This window comes from Oncorhynchus mykiss, chromosome 8 (genome assembly GCF_013265735.2).
Source record: "Oncorhynchus mykiss isolate Arlee chromosome 8, USDA_OmykA_1.1, whole genome shotgun sequence".
In the NCBI taxonomy this organism is placed as follows: domain Eukaryota; kingdom Metazoa; phylum Chordata; class Actinopteri; order Salmoniformes; family Salmonidae; genus Oncorhynchus; species Oncorhynchus mykiss.
Window position 1 is genome coordinate 47475557 of NC_048572.1, and position 18895 is coordinate 47494451.

Consider the following 18895-nt stretch of genomic DNA (forward strand, 5'->3'; position numbering starts at 1 on the left):
TCTGTAAAGTCCCTTAGTCGAGCAGTGAATTTCAAACACAGATTCAACCACAAATACCAAGGAGGTTTTCCAATGACTCGCAAACAGGGGGGACCTATTGGTTGATTGTAAAAAAAAAAAAATGAAGCATACATCAAATATCCCTTTGAGCATGTTGAAGTTATTAATTACACTTTGGATGGTGTAGCAATATTGCCAGAGAGGAATGATTTCATCATGAGGCCAATAGTGACTTTAAAACATTTAGAGAGTTTATTGACTGTGATAGGAGAAAACTGAGGACGGATCAACAACATTGTAGTTACTCCACAATACTAACATAGAAGAAGAAGGAAGCCTGTACAGAATAAAAGCACTAAAGTAATACTGCAAAAAATGTGGCAAAGCAATTACATTTTTGCCCTGAATATAATGTGTTCTGCTTAGGGCAAATCCAATGCAACACATTACTGAGTACCACTCTCCATATTTTCAAACATAGTGGTGGCTGGATCATGTTATGGGTATGCTTGTAATCGTTAAGGACTGTTTTTCCAGGATAGAAATTAAACGTAATGGAGCTAAGCACAGGCAAAATGGCCAAGTAATCAAGTTACATCTGTGAATTAAATGTACTTTAAAATCTATGGCGAAACCTGAAAATGGTTGTCTAGCAATTATCAACAACCAGTTTGACAGAGCTTGAAGAATTTTGAAAAGAATAATGGGCAAATGTTGCACAATCCAGGTGTGGAAAGCTCTAAGAGACTTACATCTGTAATCGCTGCCAAAGGTGTTTCTTCAAAGTATTGACTACTTATGTAAATGAGATATTTCCTTATTTATTTCAATACATTTGCACAAAAAAAACATGTGTTCACCTTGGCATTATTGGGTATTGTGTGTAGATGGGTGAGAAAAAAAATCTGTTTTTTCCATTTTCAATTCAGGCTGTAACACAACAAAATGTGGAATAAGGCGCTGTATGTATGAAAATACCCTCAAATAAACATTTAATCTCAAATCCCAAATCCTGGAGTATAAAGACAAATAAAACATTTTAGCTTCACTGTCCAAATTAATACAGATTAAAATTAATATAGGGAGTGTATGTGATATTATAATAGAGGATATCAACATGATTGCATTCACTCCTTCAGCAGTGCTGAAATTAACAGCAGAAATATTTATTGCTATTATTTACTTACTTATCTTCTTATGGCTTGAATCCCGCTAACGGGATCGATATGACAACACCCAGTGAAAGTGCAGGGCGCCAAATTCAAAACAACAGAATGTCATAATTAATATTCCTCAAACATAGAAGTATTTCACACCATTTTAAAGATAAACTTGTTGTTAATCCCACCACAGTGTCCGATTCCAAAAAGGCTTTACGACGAAAGCACACAAAATTATTATGTTAGGTTTGCACCTAGTCACAGAAAAACAGACAGCCATTTTTCCAGCCAAAGAGAGGAGTCACAAAAAGCAGAAATAGAGATAAAATTAAATCACTAACTTTTGATGATCTTCATCAGATGACACTCATAGGGCTTCATGTTACACAATACATGTATGTTTTGTTCGATAAAGTTCATAGTTTACATTGGCGTGTTATGTTTAGTAGTTCAACAACATCTGGTGATTTTGCAGAGAACCACATCAATTTACAGAAATACTCATAATAAACATTGATAAAAGATACAACTATTATGCAGGGATTTATAGATACACTTCTCCTTAATGCAACCGCTGTGTCAGATTTCAAAAAAGCTTTACCAAAAAAGCACACCATGCAATTATCAGATCAAGCCATACAGATATCCGCCATGTTGTGGAGTCATCAGAATGCACTCCCAGGAATACCAGTTCCACAATAAATGCTTGATTTGTTCGATAAAGTCCATCATTTATGTCCAAATACCTCCTTTTTGTTCGCACGTTTAGCCCAGTAATCCAAATTCATGACGCGCAGGCCAGACGAAAAGTCAAAAACGTCCGTTACAGTCCGTAGAAACATGTCAAACAAAGTATATAATCAATCTTTAGGATGTTTTTAACATAAATCTTCAATAATGTTCCAACCAGAAAATTCCTTTGTCTGTAGAATTACAATGGAATGCAAGCTAACTCTCACGTGAACGCGAGTGACCAGCTCATGGCACTCTGACAGACCTCTGACTCATTCAGCTCCCATCCCCCCCTCCTTTACAGTAGAAGCATTTTTTTTGCCTGTTTTTTTCTGCCATATGAGTTCTGTTATACTCACAGACATCATTCGAACAGTGTTAGAAACTTCAGAGTGTTTTCTATCCAAATCTACTAATACTATGCATATACAGTGCCTTGCGAAAGTATTCGGCCCCCTTGAACTTTGCGACCTTTTGCCACATTTCAGGCTTCAAACATAAAGATATAAAACTGTATTTTTTGTGAAGAATCAACAACAAGTGGGACACAATCATGAAGTGGAACGACATTTATTGGATATTTCAAACTTTTTTATTAACAAATCAAAAACTGAAAAATTGGGCGTGCAAAATTATTCAGCCCCCTTAAGTTAATACTTTGTAGCGCCACCTTTTGCTGCGATTACAGCTGTAAGTCGCTTGGGGTATGTCTCTATCAGTTTTGCACATCGAGAGACTGACATTTTTTCCCATTCCTCCTTGCAAAACAGCTCGAGCTCAGTGAGGTTGGATGGAGAGCATTTGTGAACAGCAGTTTTCAGTTCTTTCCACAGATTCTCGATTGGATTCAGGTCTGGACTTTGACTTGGCCATTCTAACACCTGGATATGTTTATTTTTGAACCATTCCATTGTAGATTTTGCTTTATGTTTTGGATCATTGTCTTGTTGGAAGACAAATCTCCATCCCAGTCTCAGGTCTTTTGCAGACTCCATCAGGTTTTCTTCCAGAATGGTCCTGTATTTGGCTCCATCCATCTTCCCATCAATTGTAACCATCTTCCCTGTCCCTGCTGAAGAAAAGCAGGCCCAAACCATGATGCTGCCACCACCATGTTTGACAGTGGGGATGGTGTGTTCAGCTGTGTTGCTTTTACGCCAAACATAACGTTTTGCATTGTTGCCAAAAAGTTCAATTTTGGTTTCATCTGACCAGAGCACCTTCTTCCACATGTTTGGTGTGTCTCCCAGGTGGCTTGTGGCAAACTTTAAACAACACTTTTTATGGATATCTTTAAGAAATGGCTTTCTTCTTGCCACTCTTCCATAAAGGCCAGATTTGTGCAATATACGACTGATTGTTGTCCTATGGACAGAGTCTCCCACCTCAGCTGTAGATCTCTGCAGTTCATCCAGAGTGATCATGGGCCTCTTGGCTGCATCTCTGATCAGTCTTCTCCTTGTATGAGCTGAAAGTTTAGAGGGACGGCCAGGTCTTGGTAGATTTGCAGTGGTCTGATACTCCTTCCATTTCAATATTATCGCTTGCACAGTGCTCCTTGGGATGTTTAAAGCTTGGGAAATCTTTTTGTATCCAAATCCGGCTTTAAACTTCTTCACAACAGTATCTCGGACCTGCCTTGTGTGTTCCTTGTTCTTCATGATGCTCTCTGCGCTTTTGAAGGACCTCTGAGACTATCACAGTGCAGGTGCATTTATACGGAGACTTGATTACACACAGGTGGATTGTATTTATCATCATTAGTCATTTAGGTCAACATTGGATCATTCAGAGATCCTCAATGAACTTCTGGAGAGAGTTTGCTGCACTGAAAGTAAATGGGGCTGAATAATTTTGCATGCCCAATTTTTCAGTTTTTGATTTGTTAAAAAAGTTTGCAATATCCAATAAATGTCGTTCCACTTCATGATTGTGTCCCACTTGTTGTTGATTCTTCACAAAAAGATACAGTTTTATATCTTTATGTTTGAAGCCTGAAATGTGGCAAAAGGTCGCAAAGTTCAAGGGGGCCGAATACTTCGCAAGGCACTGTATTAGCAACTGGGCCTGAGTAGCAGACAGTTTACTCTGAGCACCTTATTCATCCAAGCTACTCAATACTGCCCTCAGCCATAACAAGTAATTTACATTTGTGTTTCAGATTTTGCAAAAGAGTTTCGAGTTGGAGGCTATCCCGCTATAAAGTTGTGAGTTGTGAACATTTTAGCTGTATTTTCATTGTTGGTACATGGAACTGAGATTTGCCCTACTGAACACATAACCCAGCTCTTGTTATTCTAACTTACCATTCTCTGTTGGATAGGTTGAAGGATGACTTGAAATACAACTACAGAGGTCCTAGAACCAAGGATGGCATAATGGAGTTTGCAGACAGAGTATCTGGGTAAGACTGAGGATGGCAGTTTAGTTGTTGCTCATGGTCTGTAAAAAGCTTGTATTTTACTTCTAAAGGCCCACTTTGTGATATTTGGTTACATTTCTCCAGCCCCATCCCTCAACTTTATGGCAAACCAAGTGGCTGGCTGCTTTATTGTTTTTCAAATTAAGGAGTGGGGCTTTAACAGAGTATGCATGACCAGTAAGGGCCAGATTTACTAAGCATGTTCAAATTTTTCCCCTATTATTTTGAGGGTGAAACAAATATTAGAATAACAAAGGTAGCTTCACCATGAAATGGTCTTTGTTTACACTTTCACCAGCCCAAAGGCCGTCAGAGGGTGATATTGAGATGTTAACTCTTACTGGCCAAACACATTGTATGCAGCCAGAAAAACATTAGTATCCCTTGTGGACCGGTTTGTACCTAAAATATTCTCCATTCAGGCTGCATAGGCTTTAATTAACATCCTCCTTAACTTTATTTATTGATGAGAAGGCGGGAAAAAAACGGATAAAGTATACATTCTTTCCTTATGAAACACAATTTTCCACCACCATGCTAGAGTAGCTAAATGCTCATCTCGGATGGTATGTATCGCGTTCAGCCAATCAGGTTAAAACTATCAGACCAGGGGTTGCATTTATTTTATGCCTGCCGCATTAGCAGCATTGCATTAGTGGAAACCAAGAATGTTCTAAGGGCAGATCTGGTTGTAGCTAGATATATTCGAGTCGCGTCGGAGACCATTTTTGCATTTTTAGCTTATCCTTACCCTTTTCCTAATCTGAACCTAATTCTCATAATCTACCACGTTAATTATCCTAACCTGCTATGTAAATTCCCCTGACCTGCTACGAAAAGTAACTTCTGGTAGTCAAAACCGTCGTACCCCTCCTGAGAACAGTGTTGGTGTCCACTAATGTGATACAGCGCTGCGTTAGGTTAAGGGTGAAAAAACAGACTGCTGCAACCTGATTGGTTGAATGTGATACACAACATCCAGGATTAGCATTTAGCCACTTATTCAAAGTATTACATGCCCTTATGCAAGTATTATTAGACGGCGGGCTGTTAGTGTACAAGCAAACTCTGCATGGTGAATACAACAGAACCAATTAACTTGATGTGTGGCTTAAAAGAACAAACTGAAAGCCACGGCCCAAATAAGCCATGCCTCCTCATAGGCTGCCTCCGCTACACTGCCTTCACCGCTAAGCAATGCGAATGTGTATGAGGTGTTGAAAGCAATTTAGAAACTTTCATTCAATTAAAAAAAATATTGATCTTTCAAATTCATTGTTTGATTTCAGACAAATTTAATAGAATAGGTTATACTAACAAATCAGAGCGTACACAAATCAGTAAAAGCACTTCAGATGAACGACAGCGCCGACACACTTTTTACAGTGGGGTCTTACCCTTGATCGTTTGTAAATCTGGCAAAAAGTGTGTAAACATGATTTCGGTACAAATTGACAGATTATGATCTTTAAAATAAGATTTTCATTGGACAGTTACTTTAAGATGTACTCTCTCCATCTCTGCCCATCTGTCTCTCACTCCCTTCATCAGTCCCTTATATGCTCTCTCCATCTCTCTCCCCATCCCTCCTTTGTTTTAGACCTGTGGTGAGAGCACTGCCAAGTCAGCAGTTATTTCAGAATGTTATGAGTAGACATGATGTTCTCTTTGTATACGTTGGTGGACCGTCCGACTTGAAGGTATGAGTACACCCGCGCATTAAACACACAAGCACACACACACAGGCACACGTACGAACGCACGCGTGCACAATCACACGGGACACAATAAACAAATGATTATTGCGGCATCTGTGCCATAGTCTGTCTGAGGTTTCCTCCTTTTCCCTTTTGTCCCCCAAGGAGAAGTACATATCTGTGGCCAAGGAACTGATTGTGCATACTTACTTCTTCTCTGCTGCAAGGAACATTTTACCCAAGGTACGTTTTAGAAATTGGGTATATAGACTACCGTTCAAAAGTTTCAGGTCACAGAAATGTCCTTGTTTTTGAAAGAAAAGCAATTTTTAGAACACAGGAGTGATGGTTGCTGATAATGGGCCTCTGTACACCTATGTAGATATTCCATAAAAAATCATCCGTTTCCAGCTATAATAGTAATTTACAACATTAACAATGTCTATCTACACTGTATTTCTGATCAATTTGATGTTATTTTAATTTTCTTTCAAAAACACAAGAATTTCTAAGTAACCCCAAACTTTTGAACATTAGCGTTAAAAACATATATAAAAACATATACTAGGGTATTTTGATGTTTTATTGGCAGGTTTAGGAGGAGATGGGGAGATAAATCAGGAGGTTACAGCACAGAAAGTGAGCGGTGGTATGGGGGATTGAACCGCTGCCTCCAGGGGCCTTGACATTGAGCTCCAATCATATTTTGTGACTGAGGTATTCTCTCTCTTTTCTGGTCATTCTCAGGCAGTTACTCTCAAGGAATACCCGGCTGTGGCAGTGTTCAAGGATGGCACTTACTTCCTTTATGATGGTAAGAGACCAGTGTTGCATTCATAGCCGCAGGAAGTATGTGTGCGGAAGCACCCCCTGTGGTAAAATGGCAAAACGGCAGCACCCCCTGCAGAAGAATGTGTTGCTGCAAGAAAAATAGATTAAACTATTTTTCCATTGCATTATTGATATAAACAATGCACGACCGCAGGTTGAATGTTGGTGGTTAATTCCTTCCTGTAGGGAAGCAGTTCGCATTTACAACATCAAGCACAATCAAAATCTAAACGTCTCAGAAAATACTTTCGGGTTTCTTCAATCCTGGCATGAGCCAATCAAAAACAAACTGACAACACAGTAGCCCCAGCTGATGCCTGCTATTGCCACACAATGGAGACCGAAGTGGTGGCACCCAAAGCAGGAGAACTCGGGTGGAGATGCGAGTTCTTTGAAGTGGTGGATCTGGTGCAATCAGAAGTGGAGAGAAGATTGAGTTGGAAGAGCTAGGGATATACAGTGCATTCGGAAGGTATTCAGACCCCTTGACCTTTTCCACAATTTGTTACATTACAGCCTTCTTTTAAAATGTATTGAAATGCTTTTTTTCTCTCATCAATCTACACACAATACCTCATCATGACAACGCAAAAACAAGTTTTTAGATTTTTTTGCAAATTAAATCCAAATAAAACACTTAAATATCACATCTACAGATTAAATTTTATGACCAGGTATTTCCAAAGGGTTCACATACTTTTTCTTGCCACTTTAAATTCAGTATTCAGACCCTGTACTCAGCACTTTGTTGAAGCAGCTTTGGCAGTGATTACAGCCTCGAGTCTTCTTAGGTATGACGCTACAATCATGGCACACCTGTATTTGGGGAGTTTCTCCCGTTTCTCTCGGCAGATCCTCTCAAGCTCTGTCAGGTTGGATGGGGAGGGTTGCTGCACAGCTATTTTCAGAGATGTTCTCCAGAGATGTTCAATCGGGTTCAAGTCTGTGCTCTGGTTGGGCCACTCAAGGACATTCAGAGACTTGTCCCGAAGCCACTCCTGCATTGTCTTGGCAGTGTGCTTAGGGTCATTGTCCTGTTGGAAGGTGAGCCTTCGCCCCAGTCTGAGATCCTGAGCACTCTGGAGCAGGTTTTCATCAAGGATCTCCCTGTACTTTGCTCCATTCATCTTTCCATCGATCCTGACTAGTCTACCAGTCCCTGCCGCTGAAAAACATTCCCACAGCATGATGCTGCTGCCACCACTATGCTTCACCGTAGGGATGGTGCCAGGTTTCCTCCAGACGTGACGCTTGGAATTCAGACCAAAGTTCAATATTGGTTTCATCAGACCAGACAATCTTGTTTCTCATGAGACTCGTTTAGGTGCCTTTTGGCAAACTCCAAGCGGGCTATCATGTGCATTTTACTGAGGTGTGGCTTCCATCTGGCCACTCTACCATAAAGGCCTGATCGGTGGAGTGCTGCAGAGATGGCTTTCCTTCTTGAAGGCTCTCCCATCTCGACAGAGTAACGCTAGAGCTTTGTCAGAGTGACCATCGGGTTCTTGGTCACCATCTTGACCAAGGAATAGGAAGAGTCTTGGTGGTTCCAAACTTATTCCATTTAGGAATGATGGAGGCCAATGTGTTCTTGGGGAACTTCAATGCTGCAGACATTTTTGGTACCCTTCCTCAGATCTGTGCCTCAACACAATACCTTCGACCTCATGGCTTGGTTTTTGCTCTGACATGCACTGTCAACTGTGGGACCTTATATAGACAGGTGTGTGCCTTTCCAAATCGTGTCCATAAAAAAAGGGATATGAATACTTACCGAATGCACTGTATATACAGTAGCAGAACAATATACTATTAACACCTATAATAAATACTACAGTTCTTCAAAGGGAATACTTACATATGGTGGGTGCAGTGAGGTGTTCGGAGTCACTTTGATACAAGGTGAGATTGTTGTTATGGGATCTTTCACATCTCCTCTTGAGTCATCAACTTCTTTGTATCCAACATACTGTTCATCGTGTGAGGGGTAAATTGCCCGAATGGCCCCAACAACAAATGCAGGCAAAGGGATTCGGTGTCCTCTGCTTAGCTTCTCCCCACGTAAAACAAACTCCAAAAATAATCTATAGGCCACCATGCGGTATTGTCTTTTATGGGCAATCGTTGTGTACTGTCTGTATTCCTACTGTAGAAGCACAATGCAGAATTTTACACATCTCACAAACACACAGTACCAATCAAAAGTTTGGACACTCCAACTCATTTAAAAATAATTTATGTTTTAACCTTTATTTAACTTGGCAAGTCAGTTAAGAACAAATTCTTATTTACAATGACGGCCTAAGAACAGTGGGTTAACTGCCTTATTCAGGGGCAGAACGACAGATTTTTAAATTGTCAGCTCTGGGATTCGATCAAGCAACCTTTCGGGTACTGGCTCTAACCACTAGGCTATCTGCCACCCCGAGCTGTGGTTTTCTTTATTTTTACTATTTTCCACATTGTAGAATAATAGTGAAGACATCAAAACTACGAAATTACACATGTGGAATCATGTAGTAACTTTATTTTTACTATTCGAAAAGACATCAAAACTATGAAATCAAAAAAAGTGTTAAGCAAAACAAAATATATTTCATATTTTACATTCTTCAAAGTAGCCACCCTTTGCCTTGATGAAAGTTTTGCACACTCTCGGCATTCTCTCAACCAGCTTCATGAGGTAGTTGCCTGGAATAACATTTCAATTAACTGGTGTGCCTTCTTAAAAGTTAATTTGTGGAATTTCTTTCTGACACTGTCAGTGATTTATTTAGAATTCAAGACACACTTAACCAGCATGGCTACCAAAGCACTCTGCAGCAATATGTCGTCCCATCTGGTTTGGGCTTAGTGGACCTATCATTTGTTTTTGAACAGGACAATGACCCAACACATCTCCATGCTGTGTAAGGGCTATTTGACCAAGAAGGAGAGTGATGGTGCTGTATCAGATGACCTGGCCTCCACAATTACCTGACCTCAACCTATTTGAGATGGTTTGGGATGAGTTGGACTGCAGAGTAAAGGAAAAGCAGCCAACAAGTGCTCAGCAAATGTGGGAACTCCTTCAGTACTGTTGGAAAAGCATTCCAGGTGAAGTTGGTTGAGAGAATGCCAAGAGTGTGCAAAGCTGTCGTCAAGGCAAAGGGTGGCTATTTGTCAAACACTTTTTTGGTTACTTTATGATTCCATATGGGTTATTTCATATTCTACAATGTAGAAAATAGTAAAAACTAAAGAAACCCTTGAATGAGTAGGTGTGTCCAGACTTTTGACTGGTACTGTACGTTAGCTAGATAGCTAGCTACCACACACATGTATAGTTAATATGCATCATAAAGCCAAAGTCATTAATTTTCTCGTTGTCATCATCAACAAAAAATATTGATCCAGTTTTGCTCCTGATGAGATGCACTAAAGCTAGTTAACTTTATCTAACTAGCTATATCATTAGGCTACAGTACACGTTGGGTATAGCAAACAAAGCTGGCTAGCTTGGCTTGTAGTAGTACCAGCAAGCCCGTTATGGCTGAATCGATTACAAAATTATTCTGTACTGAAGGACACTGCTTTGTGTAAAAAGAGAGCATAAATTGCTAGCAAGCTAACGAGAGCAAAACACCGTACTCATTTGTCAGTTGCCCTCCTGGTCCAGATGGTCTAGGCTGCCACCACTAGTTGATCTTGGAGGTTCTGTTTACAGGAATTAAATTCCTCTGTTTTAATACCCAATTAAAATTAAACACTCTGTCAATTCATAAGAATTTGTATGACTCTTATTTGTATAAAATGGACAGAGCCCAGTCTTAAAGTCAATCAGCAGCGTTTATTCACGAGAATACTGCCCATTACACATTTTACCACAGGTTATAAACTGAAAATGACGTCATTAGTTTTAGTACTAGCCCGTCTCATCTCCGCTCCAGTACAATGGCTGTATGGTTCTCACATCGTCTCTCCCTATTAAGATAATTTATGACCGAGCCAAGGCCAGCTTGTGTAGATAAGCCTTTTAGCCAGTCTGGCTATAAGTTCATTCATTTCTACCATGGTAGAAATGTCATTGTTCTAGTTCTTGATTATATTTACACACATTATATTCAGTACTAGGATTAAAAAGAAAATTCATACATATACAGTAACATAATAGTATTCTGATTAGTACATATACAGTAACATAATAGTATTATGATTAGTCAGTCCTGATTGAACTGTATACATAAATAGTCATTATTGATAAAAATTCCCTTAACAGGTTCATAAAAACATGCTGGAGCAGCACCCCTCTATCCACATGTGCGTCGAAACTTCAATTGTCCATGATCAAATTCGTGGCGGCACAGACATTCCTCTTCTGTCGACATTCGCATAAGCACCACCAGTCAGAGTCTGTGTCACCGTATCGCTACTTGCTGGTCTCGCAATTCTTGTTCTCACTGTCTCAACTCATCTTCAGTGTTTTCTGGCTCAAATTAATAGGGCTGTATGTCCCGATGTAAAAGAACATCAAAAACGTTTTCAGCGACCAGCTCTTGGAAAGAAGAATTATCAGAAGCAGCCATTGTAATTATTTGGCAATCTCGTATAGAGTGCAGAGTAACATAGCTCCCATGAACCTGTAGAAACTAGTACAGCCCCTGTTTTGAAAGGCCTGCCTTTGAGGTTGGGAACAAAATTGGACAAGGAAGTAGGGCTCCTGTCAGGAAGTAGTCTTTACAAAGCCAGGGAAAATGAGTCGACGTAGATAACCTGCAATGTCGTGGCAAATAGGAACATTGTTGAGAAAAGTCCAATAGTTCTATTGAACAAGGACAACCATATCTCCTTGCTGCTAGCGTCAACGTGCAATTGGCGAAACACAAAGGCCACAATAATTGCTACAAAACATGACTCAATTCATTTTTATATCAGACAGCAGGCACAATCAACCAATGACGTCATTGGTTGTCTATTCTGGTGAGAAAATGAAAAAATACCACTATAGTGCATAATTATGTCTGAAACACATTTCATCGCAGTTGTTGTGTTCTGTTTGTTGGGCAATTATTTCCAAGGATTGTGTGCTTTGTTGGGAGGTTCTGGTGATAAATGAGTCCATTTTGCTGGATTTAGTTGGGTGGCAACAGCCGGATTCTGCACGGAGAGCTCTCAGCTCTGTTTTGTAAGCAGTGCGCTCATGATTTATGGGGTTTGGAGTAGAGGTAGACCGATTATGATTTTTCAACGCAGATAGCGATACCGATTAATCGGCCGATTTAAAACACACACATTTTTGTAATAATGACAATCGCAACAATACTGAATGAACACTTTTATTTTAACTTAATATAATACATATTATGGGCTTTTGGATGGGTGTTCTTAATGTTCTTAAGGTGATTCCACAGGTTGGAGGTATTTTTTGATTTAGCCGTTGCTGACCCCATGCTTACATCTTTATCACAAATAAGACACCTTGCTTTCCCTGGTGCCAATTCCATGTAATAGTGCGTTTCTCTGCCATCTGTAAAACACACACACAGCTCTGAATTGACAATGATACTGAAGAGTCTGCTTAGGAGACAAATACTCTCAACTGTTTGAATTTGAGTTTAAGTTACCTGTGATGAATGTTGGAAAATAAACTGTAATTTCTATATGCAGGAAATCCTATTTTAATAATGGACATGGTAAGAATTGACTACCAAAGTGCGAGTCATAATTCCCATGACACCTTCTAGCAAAATCTGAAAAGCAGTTCCTTCATTCATTTATTCGATAGGATATTTTTAGATTAATTTATAAATAATTTTTTAAATAAGGTCTGTGTTTCGTGTAGGCTTACACCACCTTGCCAGTTTTATAACTGTGTAGATATCCATAGGACAAGGTAACTCTGATCAATATTGGCTAAATATAAGCGAAGATCATTTTTTTTGTAGAGTGGATTTATGAAAATATTTTGTCAAACGTTACCTTATCCTAGTGAGATTTGCATGGGTATCAAAATGCCGAGGTGGTTTAAGTTTGCACAAAACACAGACTTTATTTGAAGTAGATCAAGACATTCTCTATGGAAGACATGAACGGTAAAATAACGAAGGAACCCCTTTCAAGTTCAGCCGCAAGTTATTACAGAAATTATAACGCGTCGACTATTTCTCTCTAAACCATAGACCTTTGACTATTACGAGCCTGCTGCTGCCTACCACCCCTCAGTCAGACTGCTCTATCAAATATCAAATCATAAACTTAACTATAATAAACACACAGAAATACGAGCCTCAGGTCAAATCCAGAAACTATCACCTCGAAAACAAAACGTTTATTCCGTTCTGTATTTTATCTAGCGGGTGGCATCCATGAGTCTAAATATTCCTGTTACATTGCACAACCTTCAATGTTATGTCATAATTACGTAAAATTCTGGCAAATAAGTTCTCAAAGAGCCAGGCGGCCCAAACTGTTGCATATTCCCTGACTCTGCGTGCAATGAATGCAAGAGAAGTGACACAATTTCACCTGGTTAATATTGCCTGCTAACCTGGATTTATTTTAGCTAAATATGCAGGTTTAAAAATATGTACTTGTGTATTGATTTTAAGAAAGGCATTGATGTTTATGGTTAAGTACACATTGGAGCAACGACAGTCATTGATTGATTGTTTTTTACAAGATAAGTTTAATACTTGCTAGCAACTTACCTTGGCTTACTGCATTAACAGGCAGGCTCCTCGTGAGGCAGGTGGTTAGAGCGTTGGACTAGTTAACTGTAAGGTTGCAAGATTTGATCCCCTGAGCTGACAAGGTAAAAATCTGTCGTTCTGCCTCGTTCCTGGGCCGTCATTGAAAATAAGAATGTGTTCTTAACTGACTTGCCTAGTTAAATAAAGATTAAATAAAGGTGTAAATATAGTTTTTTTTTTTGGCAAAATCGGCGCCCAAAAATACTGATTTCCGATTGTTATGAAAACTTGAAATCGGCCCTAATTAATTGGCCATTCCGATTAATCGGTTGACCTCTAGTTTGGAGTCTCTGCTGTACCATAGTCAGTACAGTGTACCACCATTTGCACAAGTGTCCCAAAGCCGAGTGAGTTAAAAACTTCTTGATGCACCCATCCCGTTAGCGGGATCATTTACGTCAACATCAGCTGGGTTGCAGCGCGCCAAATTCAAATTAAATATTTTTTTCTTCATGAAATCACAAGTGCAATATAGCAAAACACAGCTTAGCTTGTTGTTAATCCACCTGGCGTGTCAGATTTCAATAAAGCTTTTTGGCGAAAGCTATCCAAGCGTTTATGTAAGAACATCTCTCTCAGTAGACAACATATTACAAACAGCTAGCCGCCAAGTAGATTGGTCACGAAAGTCAGAAAAGCAATAAATTAAATCGCTTATCTTTGATGATCTTCGGATGTTTGCACTCACGAGACTCCCAGTTACACAATAAATGTTCATTTTGTTCCATAAAGATTATTTTTATATCCAAAATACCTCCATTTGGTTGGCGCATTATGTTCAGAAATCCACAGGCGCGAGCGGTCACTGACATCGCAGACGGAAATTCCATAGTATCCGTAATGTCCACAGAAACATGTCAAACGTTTTTTATAATCAATCCTCAGGTTGTTTTTTCAATATATAATCGATAATATATCAACTGGGAATTTAGCTTTTTCAATAGGAGAGAGAGACACAATGGCTGCTCCAAACTGTTGCGCAAGCAAAATTCTGGGGACACCCAGCTATCCACTGACGCGATGTGATCTTTCTTGCTTATTTTTCAAAATTAAAGCCTGAAACTATGTCTAAAGACGGTTCACAACATGGGGAAGCCTTGGAAAAGGAATCTGGTTGATATCCCTTTAAATGGAGGGAAGGCATTCAATGAAGCTTTCAAAATAGAGGCCACTTCCTGGTTGAATTTTCCTCAGGTTATCGCCTGCAATATCGGTTCAGCTGGATCTTCACAACTAGCTAACTAGCTAACCGCAACCCCGGATGATTACTCCTGGCTAGCGTTTCCATCCACTTAGCTTGAAGCTAACCCGGCCAGAGCTCCTGTGCTACCACCGAAGCATACTCCTGGGCTACAATATCCGGACCCACGACCGGTCTATCGATGTCACCGCATGAAGAGGCATAAACAGACTCACCCCATCGCGACGTCCCCCAAAGACTAACTTTCTAGCCCTTGCTATCTGCTTGCTTGCTAATTTGGCCTGCTAACTGCTAGCTTGTTTAGCCCCGGTCTGCTAACTGCTACCTTGCTCAGCCCCGGCCTACTAACTGTTAGCTTGTTAGCACAGGCCTGCTAACTGTCTGAATCGCCGCATCCCCAGCCAGCCCAACCACTCACTGGACCCATATTTACTTTCAATCTCTTTTCAATTTTTAATTCGATTATACCTTCCGGTAACCTGCCTCACCCAATGTGATACGGAATCGCTATTATTTGTAATTTTTAGAACACATTCAAGAACCTCCAGAAGCTAACCAGTTAACTAGCTACAAGCTATTTAGTCATTGTTAGCCACTGCTAGCGGCTTTACCATCTGCACAGCCAGCCAGTTTTTTTTTTACCTGGATTATACTCGCCAGTCCCATCCACCGCTGCCCCCTGGACACTGATCACTTGGCTACATAGCTGATGCATGCTGGACTGTCCATTAATCACGGTACTCCATTCTGCTTGTTTATGTTTTATCTGTCGGCCCCAGCCGCACTCAGGCTCTGTGTGTAGTTCATCCGACCCTCCCTGCCTAGTCAACGCTATTTTACCTGCTGTTGTTGTGCTAGCTGATTAGCTGTTGTTGTCTCACCTACTGTTTAGCTAGCTCTCCCAATTCAACACCTGTGATTACTGTATGCCTCGCTGTATGTCTCTCTCAAATGTCAATATGCCTTGTATACTGTTGTTCAGGTTAGTTATCATTGTTTTAGTTTACAATGGAGCCCATAGTTCCACTCTTCATACCCCTGATACCTCCTTTGTCCCACCTCCCACACATGCGGTGACCTCACCCATTACAACCAGCATGTCCAGAGATACAACCTCTCTCATCATCACCCAGTGCCTGGGCTTACCTCCGCTGTACCCGCACCCCACCATACCCCTGTCTGCGCATTATGCCCTGAATATATTGTACCATGCCCAGAAATCTGCTCCTTTTACTCTCTTGTCCCCAACGCTCTAGGCGACCAGTTTTGATAGCCTTTAGCCGCACCCTCATACTACTCCTCCTCTGTTCCGCGGGTGATGTGGAGGTAGACCCAGGCCCTGCATGTCCCCAGGCACCCTCATTTGTTGACTTCTGTGATCGAAAAAGCCTTGGTTTCATGCATGTCAACATCAGAAGCCTCCTCCCTAAGTTTGTTTTACTCACTGCTTTAGCACACTCTACATTGACCTCATCCCGTCAGTTGAGGATGTCTGGTCATTCTTTAAAAGTAACTTCCTCACCATTTTAGATAAGCATGCACCGTTCAAAAAATGCAGAACTAAGAACAGATATAGCCCTTGGTTCACTACAGACCTGACTGCCCTCGACCAGCACAAAAACATCCTGTGGCGGACTGCAATAGCATCGAATAGTCCCTGCGATATGCAACTGTTCAGGAACCAATACACGCAGTCAGTCAGGAAAGCTAAGGCCAGCTTCTTCAGGCAGAAATTTGCATCTTGTAGCTCCAACTCCAAAAAGTTCTCGGACACTGTGAAGTCCCTGGAGAACAAGAGCACCTCCTCCCAGCTGCCCACTGCACTGAGGCTAGGTAACACGGTCACCACCGATAAATCCATGATTATCGAAAACTTCAACAAGCATTTCTCAACGGCTGGCCATGCCTTCCGCCTGGCTACTCCAACCTCGGCCAACAGCTCCCCCCCCCCCCCCCCCCCCCCCCCGCAGCTACTCGCCCAAGCCTCTCCAGGTTCTCCTTTACCCAAATCCAGATAGCAGATGTTCTGAAAGAGCTGCAAAACCTGGACCCGTACAAATCAATCTGGACCCTCTATTTCTGAAACTATCCGCCACCATTGTCGCAACCCCTATTACCAGCCTGTTCAACCTCTCTTTCATATCATCTGAGATCCCCAAGGATTGGAAAGCTGCCGCAGTCATCCCCCTCTTCAAAGGGGGAGACACCATGGACCCAAACTGTTACAGACCTATATCCATCCTGCCCTGCCTATCTAAGGTCTTCGAAAGCCAAGTCAACAAACAGGTCACTGACCATCTCGAATCCCACCGTACCTTCTCCGCTGTGCAATCTGGTTTCCGAGCCGGTCACGGGTGCACCTCAGCCACGCTCAAGGTACTAAACGATATCATAACCGCCATCGATAAAAGACAGTACTGTGCAGCCGTCTTCATCGACCTTGCCAAGGCTTTCGACTCTGTCAATCACCATATTCTTATCGGCAGACTCAGTAGCCTCGGTTTTTCTGATGACTGCCTAAAAATCGCTGAAGTTGGAGACTTTTATCTCCCTCACCAACTTCAAACATCTGCTATCTGAGCAGCTAACCGATCGCTGCAGCTGTACATAGTCTATCGGTAAATAGCCCACCCATTTTTACCTACCTCATCCCCATACTGTTTTTATTCATTTTATTTTATGCTCTTTTGCACACCAATATCTCTACCTGTACATGACCATCTGATCATTTATCACTCCAGTGTTAATCTGCAAAATTGTAATTATTCGCCTACCTCCTCATGCCTTTTGCACACAATGTATATAGACTCTCCTTTTTTTCTACTGTATTATTGACTTGTTAATTGTTTACTCCATGTGTAACTCTGTGTTGTCTGTTCACACTGCTATGCTTTATCTTGGCCAGGTCGCAGTTGCAAATGAGAACTTGTTCTCAACTAGCCTACCTGGTTAAATAAAGGTGAAATAAAAATAAAAATTGGGTGTAAGGGCTAATTAGACCCTAAGCCACTTTTACCGAGCCAGCAAGGCTGCAGGCTTCAGAGCAAGTGCAATCCTGGCACGCAATGCGATATGTTTGGAATTTATGCTATTTCATACAAAAGAATGGAGAGGCATGCCTAATTATATACAAATAGCATTTGTTTATGTCTTATTTTGAGACTTGACACGTTACAAATGAAACCTCCCAAATGAAATGTTTAACTGTTACTGAGGCTTATATCTTGTAAAATGACGGGGGATTTGTTTGTTTGTAATTCCATGGTCGTTTTTATTTTTAAAAGTCAAATATGAATTGCATCATTCAGAAGTTTGTCCCGAAGATAATGGGTTTATTGATCCCATTGCCAGTCTGGAAGTCACCATTGCCAGTCTGGAAGTGGCAACGGTGGGCCCTTCGATTGAGTTAGTAGGGGCTAGGGGGTGGTTTAGGATTCACAGTTTCTCTCCCTCTCTCTCTTTATTCCTCTTCTCTTGTGGTTGATATCAAATGATCTGGAGCAGTCTCCCATTTCTATTTTCTATTAGTTTACAATTCTAAACTTGTAAAAAAGGGAATGGGAGCAATATCAAATAAGGAACATGGCACTATCTCTGCCTCGGCTCGCAGGCCTGCTCTAGCCCATGTCAAACACGTAGGCTTAGTAGCCCACTAGCAATCAACACAGGGTGCGGCCCCGCGGTGCTGGATTGACTTGAGCACTTTTCTACGTGATGGCGTGTATAGCTGTCATTGGTCCTGAAACCGTTTATTTCTGTGCTCAGTTTTATTAGGCCCAATCTTGTGTTTACTAAGGGTATTTTCACACTTTGTCTCTTACAGCAACTTTTTGTAAACTCAGTGCGTTTCGCTTAATTTTTTTTTCAGTCTGAATTCTCCAAAGGATCTCCGACCACTCAAATGAGCCCCCGAAGCGAACCAGCTCAAGAGGTGGTCGCTTGAATTCTGTGTTCCGGTGTGCTGTTTTTGGATATTGTTTAGCGATTGTCAAGGATACACAGAAATTCCAAAATATGTGTGGAGTTTTGTACTGACACGATGTTCAGATTATTAGTTTGCAATAGGCTAAGAGCGCTTCATCAGCAGTGCATTCGATTGTGGGGTTTGAATGGTGTGAGAAGAC

General features: G+C 41.0%; 1 protein-coding gene across 1 annotated transcript in view; it reads left to right on the forward strand.

Annotated features, from left to right (window-relative positions):
- Positions 1-18895, forward strand: part of LOC110529986 (protein disulfide-isomerase TMX3) — a 37755-nt gene that overhangs the window by 7077 nt on the left and 11783 nt on the right. The window contains exons 5-9 of the mRNA XM_021612702.2: positions 4054-4099; positions 4216-4296; positions 5915-6014; positions 6177-6254; positions 6759-6825. Of these exons, the coding sequence (XP_021468377.1) occupies positions 4054-4099; positions 4216-4296; positions 5915-6014; positions 6177-6254; positions 6759-6825 (372 nt within the window). The remainder of the gene's footprint in view (positions 1-4053; positions 4100-4215; positions 4297-5914; positions 6015-6176; positions 6255-6758; positions 6826-18895) is intronic.